At 38.3% G+C, this 16,744-nt stretch overlaps 1 protein-coding gene and 1 pseudogene across 1 annotated transcript; both read left to right on the forward strand.

The window, feature by feature from the left end:
• On the forward strand, window positions 4,084-9,456 carry LOC109721436 (annotated as a pseudogene).
• Window positions 12,050-13,460, forward strand: LOC109721473. The gene is made up of 3 exons (XM_020249126.1): window positions 12,050-12,658; window positions 12,765-13,055; window positions 13,182-13,460. The coding sequence occupies exons 1-3, from the start codon at window positions 12,050-12,052 to the stop codon at window positions 13,458-13,460; spliced, it is 1,179 nt and encodes a 392-aa protein (XP_020104715.1).

Genomic DNA, 16,744 nt, shown 5'->3' on the forward strand with positions numbered 1-16,744 from the left:
AAGAGGAGGCCATAGCTTCTAACGTACACAATAGTTAGAGCGCATAATTTGAAACAAAAGTCGAGCTTATCTCTCTAATCATCTATTTTAATTAACCATTTTTTTTTTCTATATAGAAGGTGATAAACATTTTCTAATCATATGCACCAAATAAATCATTTATAGTTATAGTACTTTTTACTCTACCTTATCAAATAAGTTGCATTTGATAATAACTCTATATTTTTAATTGCATTTACAATTGAATGCGACTAAACGGCCTTTTAAATGGCTTTAATGTTTATGCTCCTTATGGAATCACTGCACAGAGCTCAGGTCCCAAGCGGAGTGCGCTAACAAATAAAATAAACAAATGAATGTTTCGTCTGCGTCATCGATTTTTTTTAGGGAAAACTTCAAAAACCCCCCCTGTGGTTTCATGCATTCTCACTTTACTATCCTGTGGTTTAAAACGTATCAATTTGTCCTCCTGTGGTTTCATTTTTATCTTTTCGGAAGCTTTTTCATTAACATTTCGTTAAATTATATACAAAAAACTTCAGATAACCATCTATATTTATCGAATATTCACTTTAGTATCCTTTAATTTTAACTTTGTCACTGATTTAAGAAAAAAATAATAATAAAATTGATAACAAAAAGAGAAAAACGAAACCACAGGGGGGCAAATTGATACGTTTTAAACCACAGGGTACTAAAGTGAGAAAGCACGAAACCACAGGAGGGGTTTTTGAAGTTTTCCCTTTTTTTTATTTGATTCATATTCCCCTATTCTTATTTCGTTAGGTATTATGCGTATAATTATTATATTATCATAGTTAGCTTTAAAATATTCCACTGCATGTGAACTAGCATCTTTTGTCTCGTGAATGTTTTTTTCATGTAAAATTAGTTTATTTTTAAAAATAATGAACGAATCGAATTAACGAACGCATGGGATATATAAATGCATTCGATCAATAAATGATCATATTACCGATCATTTTTAGCGCAAGTGGTAAAAGTGTTTGGTGGTTGGCATCTGAGATCTAAGTTCGAATCCTAGTTGATTTATATTTCTAGCTAAGTTTATTTTTAAATGAAATAAACGAAATGGATAGCATGCTATCTTTCTCTCTCAAAAAAAAAAAAAAAATCATATTAATTAGCATACTTATGGAAAAGTAATAAAACGTATTAGCACCCGTAACTGAGCTAAAATTTAGATGATGACGTTTTTTGATGTGTACTGTAACCAGTGGCCACAAGCAATGCACTGTACTAGGAAAGGGTTATTATATTCCTCCATACACTGTGAGGGCTACATTGAAATAGTGATCGAGTTGTACATTGTACTTCATTTAATATGTGCAAAGAATCACAATCCACAAAATTCAAATTGTTTTTATTAGTGTAAGAAAAAACAAAAGAAAAGGGATCTATTGTTATTGGTTGGAAATCATTTAATCGAGTACACACCGAATCTATTAGAAGAATAATTATCCCAGCAACTTCCATTGGAAAATCAATTAATAGATTCATAATTTATTCTCCTTTTGTTTTTTCTTGTACATATAATAGAGAAGCACTTTTGAACTCTAAAAACACTATTTTTACCGATCATAAAATTAATCTTAATTATTCTGCTCCCATGCACGATAAATATATATCAAATGAATTATACTACATAGTACACCCGTTGTCCCATGAAGCCGAGTGGATTCAGAGTTAGTAATATCCAATAAATTCCATGTTAATCAAAAAAATTAGTATGATGAGAAATTGTCTTAAAAATAACTTTAAAACAAGCTATATATCGAAACGCATTTCTCCATATCTACTCATTCTCTCAAAATTGTAAAATATGCATCTTATTAAATAAGTAATACCAAGTGGTGCATTCCCCCCTAACATGTGTCACGCTTTGCATGAACCCGAATTAAAAGCACCCCGACCAAGCTTATTCCCCTCATTAATCACCAGTGTGAAACAAGGCCTAGAGTCACAGCCTATGGATTAATTCGAATCTAGTAGGATTAATCCAAATCTAATTAATTGCGTCGGCGCACATCGGTCATAGAACCTTATCTGTTTATCCAATGCCAGAAGAAAATTGTTATCTGCTCATCTGGTTATCGATTGATAAGATTAGTAAGTGAATACGAGCTTTAGAAAGATTAGAAAGTAACGTTTATATTCTATATATATAATAAGGTGCACAGATAACATTACTTGTGAGAACTCTCGTTGCGTTCACCCCCTGTTTCTGTGCCCCATGAATCATACCTAAATTTTGATGATGATTATTTTAAAATGGGTAAAAATATATAAAATTTAGCTGAATCATAGATCACCTTGAGTTAGAGTGTTAGAGTATCTATATTTTTTAAAAAATTTTAGTATCCAATATTTTAATTATTTTAATTTATTTGATTTGAGTCGCCAGATTATATCTTGGCTTTAAAATTTAAACTAATTTCTTCAATAAATGCATGATCAATATTTTATAAAATATACCAACTAAACTTACAAAGATAAATGATACATTCAAATTTTAAAGTTTTTGAGTCAGTCAATAGTATTTTGGCTTTAAAGTTTAAGCTAATTACTTTAATAAATTTATAATTACAACGTTATATGAAATATACCAATTAAATCTATAAATATAAACGACAAATTAAAATTTTAAAGTTAAAATATTATTAACCGACTCAAATCAAATAAATTGAAAGGATAGCTAGTAAAATTAAAATCTTAGAAAATTGGATAATCGAATCAAAATAGTGCATAGTTCAGAATATAACATCGAAAAGCCCATTTACAAAAAATCAAAAAATCTAGACATTTGTGGTCTTAAAATGCAACAATAATAGAAGCAAAGATTACTAGTTCAACTTACAAGAAAATGTTGTTTAAAATTTATAGTATTTAATATGTGGGTGGTTTAGGTGCATCATAAAATAGATATAAGAGTGTACTAGATTCCAAATTTCAGGGCCTTATTATTATATTAATGGTAAACTTTAAATATCACCTCCATAATTTTGCATTTTCTCACTTTAGTATCATGTGGTTTAAAATGTATCAAGTTAGTGTCTTATGATTTTATTTTTTTCTTTTTGTCCGCTCCTCCGTTAATATTTCGTTAAATTATATATAAAAAACTTCAAATATCCCCCTAGGTTTATCGATAATTAATTTAATACTCTTTAGTTTTAACTTTGTCACTAATTTAATGAAAAAAAATTAGTGAAATGGATAATAAAAAGAAAAAAATAAAATCACAGGACACTATCGTAATACACTTTAAACCAAATGATACTAAAGTAAAAAAATGCGAAACCACAAGGATGATATTTGAAGTTTTTCCATCATTAAATTTCTCATAATATGACCGACCGCCTTTAGAGCAAATGGTAAAAGGTTTGGTGGTTGGTATCCGATATTCTAAGTTCGGATCTTAATTGGTTCATATTTTCAGTTAAGTTTATTTTTAAATAAAATAAATGAAGTGGTTAGCATGTTGCCTATCTCTCTAAAAAAAAAAAAAAAAAAAAATCTCACAGTAAGGCGCATGGGATGTAAACATAAACCGGGTGCACGGGAACGGGGTGGCATGCGCATTTGGTCGCGCTCCTGCAGGTGCCGTTACAGGAATCGTATATTTTCGTACGAGGCAACGAGGCCGCGGAGGGCGGGGTTGGGGGGGTCCGGTCACCGCCCATCCACCCACCAACGGTGGTCAAGTGGTCAACGGGCCCCACCTGCGGGGTCCGGCGCAAATCGGTCCCATCGTAAGGTCCTTATACTACAGCACGCTCCGCCGTGGCGGTGACCGGACTCGTCGGGGCTCCGAATCCCGACACGTACTCGATCGCGAAAATTCCGACACAGGAGATTGTGAGCCCCACATCGATTCCCCGCCCCGGTGGTATCTGCTCGGCGGGCGTGAGTTTAATCTAAATTACGCCGCCTACGTGGAGGGTGATGATTGGCTATGTGATACACCGGTTTTTCTCACGTGCGAAGGGAATAATTGTTTTGATGCTCACCGTGCGGTAACCGTACCGCATCGGCTGGCTATAAGAGGCCCGCGGCGTTTCTTCCTCTCGTCATCAATAAGGAGCTCCGCGTTCTCTCTCTCCCACTGTCCCCCACACACGCACGCTCTCTCTCTCTCTCTCTCTCCAATAAAAGCTCACTCGCGACCATTTTTATCTCATCTCCTCGTAAATAAGCGGAAACGAACACCGAACCCTAACCCTAGCCCTAGCCCTAGTCTCTTGGGTTTTTCCATCACGAGGGAGACGGAGACGCCACGGCGATGGAACACAAGGGCGGAGGAGGAGGCGGCGAGGTCGAGCTGGCAGGGACGAGCGGCCCAGGCGCTGTGCAGAGGGGGAACGCCGGCGCGGAGGCGCCGGCGCCGGCGCCGGCCACGAAGCCCTTGAGCCTCCCGCGGCTCATCCTGGCCTGCATGGTCGCCGGCGGCGTCCAGTACGGATGGGCCCTGCAGCTCTCCCTCCTCACCCCCTACGTTCAGGTCCATCATCGATCTCTACCTACCTACCTCCCTGCTTACTGTTTCTTCTCCCCCCCCCTCTCCCCTAATTCTTTGGTTTTGAGATCGTGATTTGGTCGTTTCCGTGGGTGATTTAGAGTTTTCTCTTCGAAATGCTCGCAAAATGATGAGTGCTCGATTGAGCTAGGGGGAGAGTGGGGAGTTATGTGCATCACGTATATCGAGCTTAAATTAATTGGAGAGTTTTTTTTTTTTTTTTTTCAATTTTGATTCGACTACTTAGTACGAGGTTTTCGTAAATAAAAGCTTTTCTTCTTTTTTGAGTTAAGATTTTAAGGTTTTTAAAATTTAAAATAATGGGATGCTACGATCTCAAAAGTTTCATTTAATGGCAATCGTAATAATAATGAATAAAAAAAAAAAGTTGCCTATGCGGCTATGCGCCTATCAGTTACAGTATCAACCTTTATCTATCTATTTATTTATTTTGACATTTTTTTATGATTTTATCCGTAGGTTTCTTTCGTAAGTCAAAGTCGAATTTGAAGGTTTTGTCGTGTATTTGTGTAGTGTAGCGTTATTGTTGCACACTTCCCTATACTCGGTATTTCCTACGTTACGAGTGCTAACTGGAAAAGTGGCACGTCCCAACTCGTCTCAATTTGTAAATTGGGTGAGCCCGGTTTTCGGCTGCTGGTAGTTAGCTAACGAGTCAGGTTAGGCTCGAGTCTTCTCCGGTCGGATTCGGGTTCGGAATTCCTTTAATTGCCAATCTGATCTTTCTCGATTGGGAATAGTTATTTTTAAAAAAAAGAAAAAAATAAACTGTTTATCTATTGCTATCTATTTCTATTTCTTTTCTATTACATTAAAGGAGGGTTGGGGGAACCTTAGGGTGACACCTGTCCCCCAACCCTCCACTTCATTCTCTCTCTCACACACACACACATATATATATATAGAGTAGTGCTAGAATACTTTTACAAGTATCACCTAAGTGATACTTGTGTGTTTTTAGCCATTGGATCTACTTTTTGATTACTAATAGTCCTTGGATCAAACACTATTCCACCTACCACCACCTACCACCACCTACCACCATCATCTCAACCTCACATCTCTCCATTCAAGGGCTAAAAACACACAAGTATCACTTGGGTGATACTTTTACAAGTATTCTAGCTCTACTATATATATATATATATAAATATATATNTAATTAATTTTATTAATAAATTGTATAACAGCTTATTAGTAATTAAATCAAATTTTAAAATTTTGATACTTTCAAATTTTAAAATTTTATATTTTATATTTTAAATTCTAAATTTTAATTTTAACTCATAATATTTATTTTCAAATTTTATTAATAATACGCATAATAAATCACGTAATAAAATCTAACATAATAGATGCAATTTAAAGTACGTAAAATATCGTTGTATAAAAAAAATATATAATATTTAAATTTTGAGAAGTAAAATTTTAGAAATATAGTGTATTTCTGTGTATATATAATTAATTTTATTAAATATTTTCTTTTATAATTTTATTTTCCTTCTATTTATTGATTTTTTTAAAATTATTTGATAGATTTATCTCAAATCCTTTCATATGTATGTATCTTTATCAAATAAATTGTTGTATAAATTTACTTGTGCATATTCAATTTAATAACTTTTATTTAAGAATATATTTAACTATTAAATTATTTTTGTATAATTTTATTTATTAATAATTAGACTTATAAAACTATATAAAATATTAAAAAAATAAAATTGATTATAAAAATATTTTTATATCAGAATGCATCGCGTGGGTATTTCACTATTAAACATTATATTGCGGATTTGTAATAAGTTTTTTTTGCACTGTTAATCATGCAGACGCTTGGTTTATCCCATGCCCTTTCTTCATTATGTGCTTTGCGGCCCGATTGCAGTTGTAGTAAGTACACAGAAGCTCATCCTTTTCTTACTTTCATTTAGCATCGCGTAAAAGTCGATATATATAGATTCATCGTTTGCCCTTTTTAATCGTTTCAGGTTCAGCCTTGTGTTGGTTTATGGAGCGACAGATGCCGTTCGCCGCTCGGACGGCGGAGCCATTTATTCTCGTCGCTGCACTTGATCTGTGTGCTCTGTGAGTACCAATCAATCCTCTTTAATTGAGCCCCTCTCGACTTGAGCATAACGGCTAACTTTCCTCTCTCTTCTCTTTTTTTTTTTTTTTTTTTTTGTTGGTCTATGTTTACAGGTTATTGTAATTGGATTTTCTTCCGACATCGGATATGCCCTCGGCGACACGAAGGAACATTGCAGGTAAGTTGGGTTTTCAAGTTACTGAATCTTTTCACAAACTAGCTAGCATGTATTTCAGTTAGTAACTTGAATCTTTTATGATCTATAGTGTTTACCGTGGGCCCCGGTGGCACGCAGCTATTGTGTATGTTCTCGGATTCTGGCTATTGGACTTCTCCAACAATGCTGTACAGGTAAAAATAAATTTCTCAATCATTACTTCATTCTTCTGCAAGTAAATTTGTTAGCTTTCTAATCGGCGGTACTTAAATAATGTTTCTGTACCCTTTTCTATGCATGGTTCAGGGTCCGGCTCGTGCACTAATGGCTGATCTCTCAGGTGACCGCGCAGAGCCATTTTATTATACTTTCTACGCAGCAATTTACCGATTTTTATAGGAGCTAACATGCCGATTATCTTCTTACAGTGGGTCATTTTGGACCGAACGCTGCTAATGCGATCTTCTGCTCGTGGATGGCCTTTGGAAATATTCTAGGATATTCTTCGGGTTCTAGCGGGAAGTGGCACGAGTAATGTTCTTGAGATACTGCACAACTCCTTTGTATTTCTAGTTTGAGATGTTCGCTTTCAACTGAAAACTCTTCTGTTTCTGACTCATGTTGGAACAGGTGGTTCCCTTTCCTTCAAACGGCAGCTTGCTGTGAAGCATGTGCAAATCTGAAGGGCGCATTTTTCATTGCTGTGGTACGCTCTCATGTTAATCTTCAAGTTATTATTAGCATTACTCTTGGAATATTGGATTTGAATCTGTTTTGCTAAGGAACTAAAATTTCCACATTCTCCATTGACCCTTCTTGTTGTGTATTTAGATCCTCCTAATCTTCTCCTTGAGCGTAACAATGATCTTCGCTCGAGAAGCGCCCCTCCCTCCGCGCAACTCTGGCAAGGCCGATGAGGAGGACGGCGATGAAGAGAGAATGAATTTTTTCACTATGTTCAAGGCCTTCAAGAACTTACCTCCCGGAATGGTTTCGGTCCTTTTTGTCACCGGCCTTACATGGGTATGTAATTCCATTTTCCAAATTCCAATGCCAGAAAAATAAATAAATAAATAAATAAATCTTCTTAATATGCGGATAATCATATTTTGCTATTCGATCCATGCACATGTTTTTCAATCTTAACTCTTCCCTTCGTTTTAATCCTCCGCAGCTTTCCTGGTTCCCATTCATCCTCTATGACACTGACTGGATGGGTCGTGAAGTGTACCACGGTGATCCGAAGGGATCTCCAGCTGAGGTTGCCGCTTATGATCGTGGAGTCAGAGAAGGCGCATTTGGTTTGCTATTGAATTCGGTACGCCACTCTCGTCGTTCATTTGTGATTACCTCTAAATTTTGAACTTCCACTTCTTCGAGAAGTTTGTTAAACTCAATCGATGTGTATCTGTCCTTTCTTCCTTAGATTGTTCTTGGAGTTAGCTCGTTCCTCATCGAACCACTGTGCCGGAAATTCACCGCAAAGTTTGTATGGGTGATAAGCAACTTCATTGTGTTTGCCGCAATGGCCGCCACGGCAATCATAAGCGTGTGGTCGCTGAATGACTACCGCGGTTCCATTCAGCAAGCGATCACAGCTGATAAGGATGTTAGAACCGCAGCACTGGTTCTATTCGCGGCCCTAGGATTTCCTCTTGCTGTTAGTATCGCTGACCTTATTCCTCGATCACCGCCAAATTGTATTAGCTACTTGCTAAATGAGTTACTTTTGTTCCTCTCCTCCTCTAGGTTCTCTTCAGCGTCCCATTCGCCGTTACCGCACAGATAGCAGCTAATGGGGGAGGCGGCCAAGGTTTGTTGAGTGATATGCTCTGTTCTTCTCAATGCAACTCTGATGATAATAAATGCTAAATATAACTAATTATGTACGATCTTACAGGGCTGTGCACCGGGGTCTTGAACATTTCAATTGTCGTGCCACAGGTTAGTAGTTGGGCGGATTTGGTTGGATTTAAACTCGGAATCTTCTACTCCGATGTAGTCTAATACAGATTTAAAACTTCTCAACTAATGAACTACCGCAGGCGGCGATAGATTCTTAACATTGTGCTACTGAAAGTTTCTCTTTGAAGTTGGAGTTAACAATCCTTCTTAACCTAGTTGTTATCTCATGAATAACATAACTCTACTATGTACAGGTTATCGTAGCGCTAGGAGCGGGCCCATGGGACGCGCTGTTCGGAAAGGGCAATCTCCCTGCATTCGCCCTTGCCTCCGCCATCGCGCTCGTCAGCGGCTTCGTGGGCTTCTTCATGCTGCCAAAGCTCTCCAAGAGTAACTTCAAAACTGCCGGCATTGTCGGCGGCCATTGAGCATCAGACCCTCTCCTTCTTTCCTTCTGGGGGGAATTTCACCACTTCGTGGCCTCCAAGGTAGAAGACAAAGTTCCTGAGCTCCGTTCGGTTTTCAATTTCGCCTTTCGGAAGGAAAGTGGGGGGAGCACGGCATCTGTTGCTTTTGTGTGTTGAGGTCTGTAAGATATTAATAATGAGTATGTGTAAAATGTGCCTCAAATCCTTCTCTCACTTCTTGACCACTAAGAATATATTGCTCTATTTGGACAAGGCTCAAAACCGTTACGCCGGGTTCTTTGGATCACAAGCAAAATGAAATATTCAAATATTACTTTATAAACTCTCTCTCTCTCTCTCTCTCTCTTGTTTGTGCCTTTCGTGTGTCCTGTGCAAGTAGAAATTTGAAAAGATCTATCACTAGTTCAATGCGTCTGAAAGTAGCTCATCAATCATATTCTTCTGTATGCCCAATATTAAATTATGACAAGATTGCGTCATTGACAATGGGTATTGCTTATAAATTGTCATTCTTTGACACTAATTCTTTGTACTTTTATCTATATCAGTTCTAAGATGCAAAGCAAATAATAACAATAATAACAATAAATAAATATCATAAAAGGTCCATCAATTCTGGGCCACCAATGTATAAACTACAATTAGGCAGCAATCAGACAACGGTGCCAACTGCAAACTAAAAAAGAATGTCATAGTCATCGACTAAAATTCTCTCTCTCTTTTCTTTTCTTTTTTTATTGTGTTCCTCCAAACTAAAGAACACTCAGATAAAGCTAAGCCACTATGTATATATTACTCTTTTCCATTGTCTCTGCCTCTTTGGGAGAAACTCACTCAAAAAGTGCCTCTAGAGTCAAAAAAAGCTAAATACCAATTTGAGATGTGTTTTTGCAATACTTGGTTTATTGGAGGGAGTGGGCATTGTATGCTCTTTAACACAAATATATACCTCTCAAAATCAGCATCATTTTGCAACTACCTTGGAAAGTGACATCCAAATTTGATGTGTAATGTACCAAAGAGATTATTTGAGACTAATTAACTCCTAAAGCGAGAAAATTAAAGCAAACGGAAGTTTATATAAAGTAGCCTCATCATTGAGTACGCATCAAGATTAAAGTGGGGTTAAAGGTGGTAAAAGCTAATCAAGTGCATGAAAGAAAATTAATTCATATCATTACCACACAAGTTAGGTAACAAGTGCATAGAGAAAAGCTCAATCAACAAACTAACGACTGCGGTAGTCGAAATTCCTTACCTTCAAAGGAATGAGAAAACCCACATCGAGCTAACGAAGAACTGCTGTTTAAATAAAGAAATTGCTCACTGAAGAACTTATTTAACTTTTCATTAAAAATTCCCAGTAGCTCCTCACTTGTAGTATAGTTAAAAGCTTAAAATCATAACGTGCGCCTGAGTTCGACACGACAAGGAGGTGTTTCCGATGCCTAGCGCCCGACCACAGGGTAGCTAAGTGCCGCGACCCAGTCAAGTGTCAAGTGTTTCCACTTGACTGGGTCCATCGTACATCGCCAGAGGTGGGCTTGGGACTGATGTACAGTCGTCGGCCTGGAGCTCCACTGGACGAGTGCGACGCGAAAACCAAGGAGAGAGTACGTTGAGTGCGGTGCCTGGGGCCGAAGATCGAGAGGACGAAGGCGAGAGCGGAAGTGTTGCTCGAATATGGTAGTGGACCAGAAGGAAGCTTCGGTGAGCAAGCTTGAGCAAGCTTTTTGTTTCTGTTCCAAAAACAATCCATTCCCAGCTCAGGACAGGGGAGATGCCTAGGGCAACGAGACCAAAAGCTCTTGTGGCCAAGAGTTGGGCTTGGGCCTGGAACTTCAATTATGAGTTGGATGGGTACTCGGTGGAATGTGGACTGGGGAGAGATTGGCCGGCTCTGCAGGAGGTTAGCTGCGGACCTCTGGTGTTGAAGGCAGCGCACAATGGAGAGTATGCGAACCACCCTGATGATAATGCATATGCTCGAGTTGGAGACTGCGAGAAAGGGTGGCATTCGGATAAACCGGCAGTGGTGACGACTCTTACTCCAAAACGGGCCAGCGAGCGTCTTGCGTGCGCGGACAAGAACTCTATGTTAAGCAAAGCAATGTCCAGAAAGATGCAGCAGCGTGAAGGGGGGAATGGTGTTCTGACTGAGTTCAACTTAAAGATAATCATTCGTAAGAGCCGACGCCTTGGGGTGATGTTGGAGGAGGCTGAGGTGATGAAATTCGCCGAATTCGTGAACAAATGATTGTAGTTTGGCTGTGTGCTAGGATTAATAGACATTTTTTTCGGTGACTTTTTGAGTTCGGTGTCTATTAACTAGCGATGATTCGAGGCTGTAGCTGGAATGTACGAGGACTTAATGATCCTTTTAAACGCGTCGTTGTACGGGATGTACTTTCTAAAATTCGCAATGTAGTGGTGTGTCTTCAAGAGTCAAAAGTATGTCAGATTTTGAGATCTTTTTTACGCAGCTTTGGTGGTTCATTCCTCGATAATGTGTCTTTGTCGAATCCAAAGGAGCTTCTAGGGGTGTGATTACTTGTTGGAGTTCTCGTATTTTTGTTTGCCATGAAGTTATCGTGAGATAGTTTTCCATCATCGTATTTTTAACTCGAGTCAACAGCGGAACAAGTTTCTATGTTACTAATGTCTACAGGCCGGCAACTTGGGATGGCAAGGAAGAATTTTACTTGGAGTTGAAGTAGTTGAAGGATATCTGCAAGGACAAATGGATTTTGTGTGGAGATTTTAACAGTACTAGAAGACAAGAGGAACGGAGGGGGAAGAACTGGAGTTCAAGAGTGACGGATCTATTTAACTCTCTTATTCAGGACCTAGCAATAATTGATTTACCTATGAATAATCAATCGAACACTTGGTCCCATATGCAGAGGAATCCGACCATGGCTAGACTTGACCGATTTCTCGTTTCGACTGAATGGGATCAGGAATTTCCTCTAACCAAGGTCGAAAGTCTCCCGAGAGTAACGTCGGACCACTTTCCCATTCTACTATCATCTGAGAGTAATGTTCCTAGGACAAGGAAGATTTTTCGGTTCGAAGACGTATGGCTTACTCATGAGGACTTGGTTTCCAAATTGCCCGGTTGGTGGCAAGAAGAGAGAGAGGATCTAAACATTAGAGGTGTAAAGAATAAACTTATGGGAGAAATCCATGAGATCGATAAAGTAGAAGAGCAGAGGGATCTAACACAGGATGTTCTTAAGAAAATAGATGTGCTAAAAGGCAAATTAAGTAGAGTGCTGAAAGACGAAGAAGTTTTATGGCGAACCAGAGCAAAGCAACATTGTCTTCGGGAGGGCGATGGTAATACCAGGTTCTTTCATGCGATAGCTAACGGGCAAAGGCGAACTAACAGGTTTTTCACGCCGGATGAGTCGGCCCTATCGTCGTTTGGGGAATGGAGCAGCCTATTCAGTTCGAACCGTGTAAACCCTACCAACATAACGCATGTCACGAGGCCTTTTGATATAGAGGAAATAAAACAAGCGGTTTTCCAGATAGGGATTGATAAAGCACCGAGTCCCGATGGTTTTTCCTTAAGTTTCTACCAAACATTCTGAGACACTCTTAAGGGAGATTTTTAAAATTTTTCAGGAGATGGACGCGGGAAAACTGTCCACTAGTCCCATCGATTATGCCTTTATTTGCTTAATCCCGAATAAGGAAGGAGCTAAACGAACGGATGACTTTCGACCCATAAGTCTACTGAATGGGATACAGAAGATCATATCTAAGGTATTGGCTAATCGATTAGAGTGTTTAATGAGCGAACTGATATTCCCATCCCAATCGTCATTCCTAAAGAGGAGGAACATCACTGATGCCTATGCAGCGGTCTGCGAGCTTATGGGTTGGGGTAGCAAGCTGGCGGTAGAGGGAGTTGGGGTAAAGTTGGATTTCGAAAAAGCGTACGATAGAATTTACTGGCCTTTTCTTTTTCGTACCTTTGAATGGTGCGGATTCGACAAGAAGTAGTGCAACTGGATCAAACTCTGTATTTGTAACGCTAAGGTCGCAGTATTAGTCAATGGTGAGGCAACCAACTGGATAAAAATGAATAGAAGGGTAAGGCAGAGGGATCCACTTCCCCCTTTCCTATTTCTTTTAATAGCAGAATGCCTTATCCGGATGACGAATGAGGCAACTTCGAACAACCTCATAAAAGGTCTTGGTCTCTCAGATACAGCTAGGGTTACCGTTGTTCAATATGCAGATGATACTTTCTTTTTCTCTGAGGCCAAGAGAAGTTATATGAGAAATTTGAAATTCTTGTGGCTACTTTTTGAATGAGCATCTAGAATGAGGATTAATAGAGAGAAGTCGGAGGTCTATTGTATTGGACAGATCGAGGGAAAAGCGAAAAGAATAGCATACTTGCTTGGTTGTCGTGTTGGAAGTCTACCTACCAAGTATTTAGGGTTGCCCCCTGTCTACGAAACCTCCTACTAAGGAGTGGAGAGGAATCATCCGTAAAATGCAAAGGAAAATCGATGGATGGCAAGCGAAACTTTTGTCAAGAGGGGGTAGACTCGTCTTAGTCAATGCTGTGCTATCTAATTTACCCATCTACTTCCTCTCAGTGTTTAAGGCACCCAAATGGGCTATCAAAAAAATTAAGGCACTTCAGAGAGATTTCTTTTGGAACTGAGGACACAACTCACCAGGCAAGGGTTGTTCTGTAGATTGGAAAAGTGTTTGTAGGAGCAAGAATGAGGGAGGGCTCGGCATCTTGGATATAGACATGATGAATCAAGCCTTTCTAGTCAAATGGTGGTGGAAATTCCATAATTCGCCTCAACTGCAATGGAACAAGCTAATTCATGCCCTATACTATCATAGAAGAAGACCGCTGACGGAGGGAAGGTCCTTTAGACCTTTCTCTTTTTGGTGGAGAGGAATTCTAAGTCTAAAAGAAATTTTTAAATGGGGAGCGCATTATAAGCTGGGCAACGGTCGTAATATAGACTTCTGGTTAGATCGCTGGTGTGGGGATACTACGCTGTAATCGTCTTTCCTGGAGGTGTTTCAGCTCGTGACTAGCAAAAATCTAAAAATATATGAGTGCCTGAGGAACAATGAATGGAGTTGGTGCACGATTATGGGCGATACCAACGCTACTGAACATGAGTTAAGCTCTAAGGTTTCATCACTTAAGGCAAGGGTCGCTAATCTTAGAACTGAACAGGGCCCAGATAGTGTACTATGGCGGTGGAGTCGTGACGGGCGATTTCGGTGAAGTCTACATATTTTGTGTTGAGTAATGGAGGCACGAGAGACGTCCGTGCTTGCAAAGATCTGGAGACTCCGTATACCTTTAAAATTGAAAGTGTTTTGCTGGCTCATTCTTAGGAAAAAAACACCTCACTGCAGATAATCCTAGTAGGAGAGGATGAATTGGTAACACGTCCTATGTCCTGTGTGGGACACAAGAGGAAACGGTTGATCACTTATTTACTCGGTGCGTGTTTCTTAGATTTCTAATGGTAATGACCTTGGAGAATGTTCAAAATCGAGATTTAGGTGACGACGTGATTTCGGTATGGGATAGGTGGATATGTAGGAAAGGACCGTTACCATCAAGATCCGGGCTAATCGATTTAATAGCCTGCTGGTGGGTCACTTGGGAGGCTCGGAATGGTACTATTTTCAGATTGATCAAGGCTAATCCTTATCTTGGAATCCATAAGATTAAACTGTTGATGTCCCAAAGAGAACGGCTGTTTTCGGCAAATATGCATCGGTGCCACCATTAGATTAGAATCTTTTTTTTTTTTAATCACCTCTTTCGAGGCCGTGTTGCCTTACTCATGTAGCCAATAAAAGACAAAATTACCTGCAAAATTTGGATCCAATGCAATAATGCATGCCTCTCCCGGAAAAAAAAATATAAATATAAATATAAAAAAAATCTCTTTTATAATTTTATCAGCATAATATTTTCCCACCAATATAACTATCATCAAACTATATACAACACAACTTAATCAATTTCAACACACTCTAAAATAAAATCAAAAGAAACAAGTTTATTTAATTTAATAGAAAACAAAAATAATAATTATACGAAATGCACTCGCGGTGAGGTAAAGATCACTCCTAGCGATACAACGACCACTGTCCACCCCGTCGGCACGTCTTCAGGGTGGCACAATACGAACCGTATAAGCTTTCAAAGATTCAGCAAAAATAGCAATGTGAAGTTCAGTGTAGAAAGTATATGGTACTCAGTATAGAAGAGAATGAGAGAGTAGGAGAATTAAAAGTTGCAACTCGAGCTAAGCTCTCTTTTCCTATATTCATCACATGCACCTCCATCTCTCTATATATGGAAGAAGATTTGAATGGTCCAACGGGAATGGCCCAAGGGAGGAGCTTTAACCAAGATCTGGCTCCTTCCCGAGGTTGGACCAAATCTGGACAAGATCCAGATTTGATCTTGTGCTTTGTCCTTCACATCTGGACAAGATCCAGATTTGATCTTGTGCTTTGTCCTTTCCCAAGGCAAGGTCATCATATGATTAATTAAATAATATTAAAATCTAATAAAATAAAAGAAAAGAAAAAAGGTGTAAATGAACCGGATTCACGCGCGTCGCCGCCCGACCCGACACAACCCGGCTCGTGCCGTGCGTGCGTGTGTTTAGTCGAGAGCTTCACTCTCATGTTCTCCCAAGTAATTAAGTTGAGAGTGAGAGAATATACAAAGTAAAGTAGAGTGCCTTTACTTTCCAATGTGTGACTAAACTCCACATATAAAAAGTAAGGCACGGGCTCTTAGGCAAGGCCCATAGAGAGTTGGGCTGCCCAGGAAGCCCATGGGCCAAAAACAAGTTTTAAATCACTGTTTTAAAAATTAAAACTAACATTCCCCCACATGATTTAAAACTTTAAATAAAGAAAATAAATAAAACTGAAATTAAAAAAAAAATAACTTAAAAGAATGCTGGATCTCTTATACCACGTATTCGGCGAAAGTACCTTTCGGGTTTGAACCTTCACTTAGGGGCTGTTTGGTTGGATGTAGTTGCAGAAACATTGTAGTTGGAAATACATGCAATTGCAAATGCTGCAGTTGTAACTACACCTAGTCTGTTTGATTTTACGTAGTTGCAACTGCTGCAGTTACATTTCTTCTGTTTGGTAATATGAAGCTGATAGTTGTATTTGTGAATTTTGTCACCTTTTCAGATAGAGTGGTGAGATTACCTTCACTAAACATAAAATAATTGTATAAGTTTATTAATCATTTAAATTTACTATTTATAAATAAATAAGTAGATATATATAATATTTTTATATTTTTCAATAATTCTTCAACTTATTAATCGACACATTTAAAATTTTTAATTTATTTAATTTTAATATGTAAATCAAACTTTAAAATTTAAACGATTCTCTCTTTTTTTTTATCAAATTTAATAATTATAATTAATTAAAACTTATTAAATTAACATACACGATCACATTCTATAAAAATTTAGAAAAAAAAAACTATATTTATATTTTAAATAAAATAAATTTAAAAAAATTAATTTTTTGCACAAAGCTTGTATTGTCTAAAAAATTTTATTAGT

The sequence above is a fragment of the Ananas comosus genome, linkage group 15, assembly GCF_001540865.1.
Source record: "Ananas comosus cultivar F153 linkage group 15, ASM154086v1, whole genome shotgun sequence".
NCBI classification, from domain to species: Eukaryota; Viridiplantae; Streptophyta; class Magnoliopsida; order Poales; family Bromeliaceae; genus Ananas; species Ananas comosus.

Coding starts and splice junctions, on each gene's coding strand:
- LOC109721473 (XM_020249126.1), top strand. CDS start 12,050: ATGGCTAGACTTGACCGATTTCTCGTTTCGACTGAATGGGATCAGGAA. Junction 12,659..12,764: donor TAGAGGAAATAAAACAAGCG/GTTTTCCAGATA, acceptor AAAATTTTTCAG/GAGATGGACGCGGGAAAACT. Junction 13,056..13,181: donor TGGCGGTAGAGGGAGTTGGG/GTAAAGTTGGAT, acceptor TGTAACGCTAAG/GTCGCAGTATTAGTCAATGG.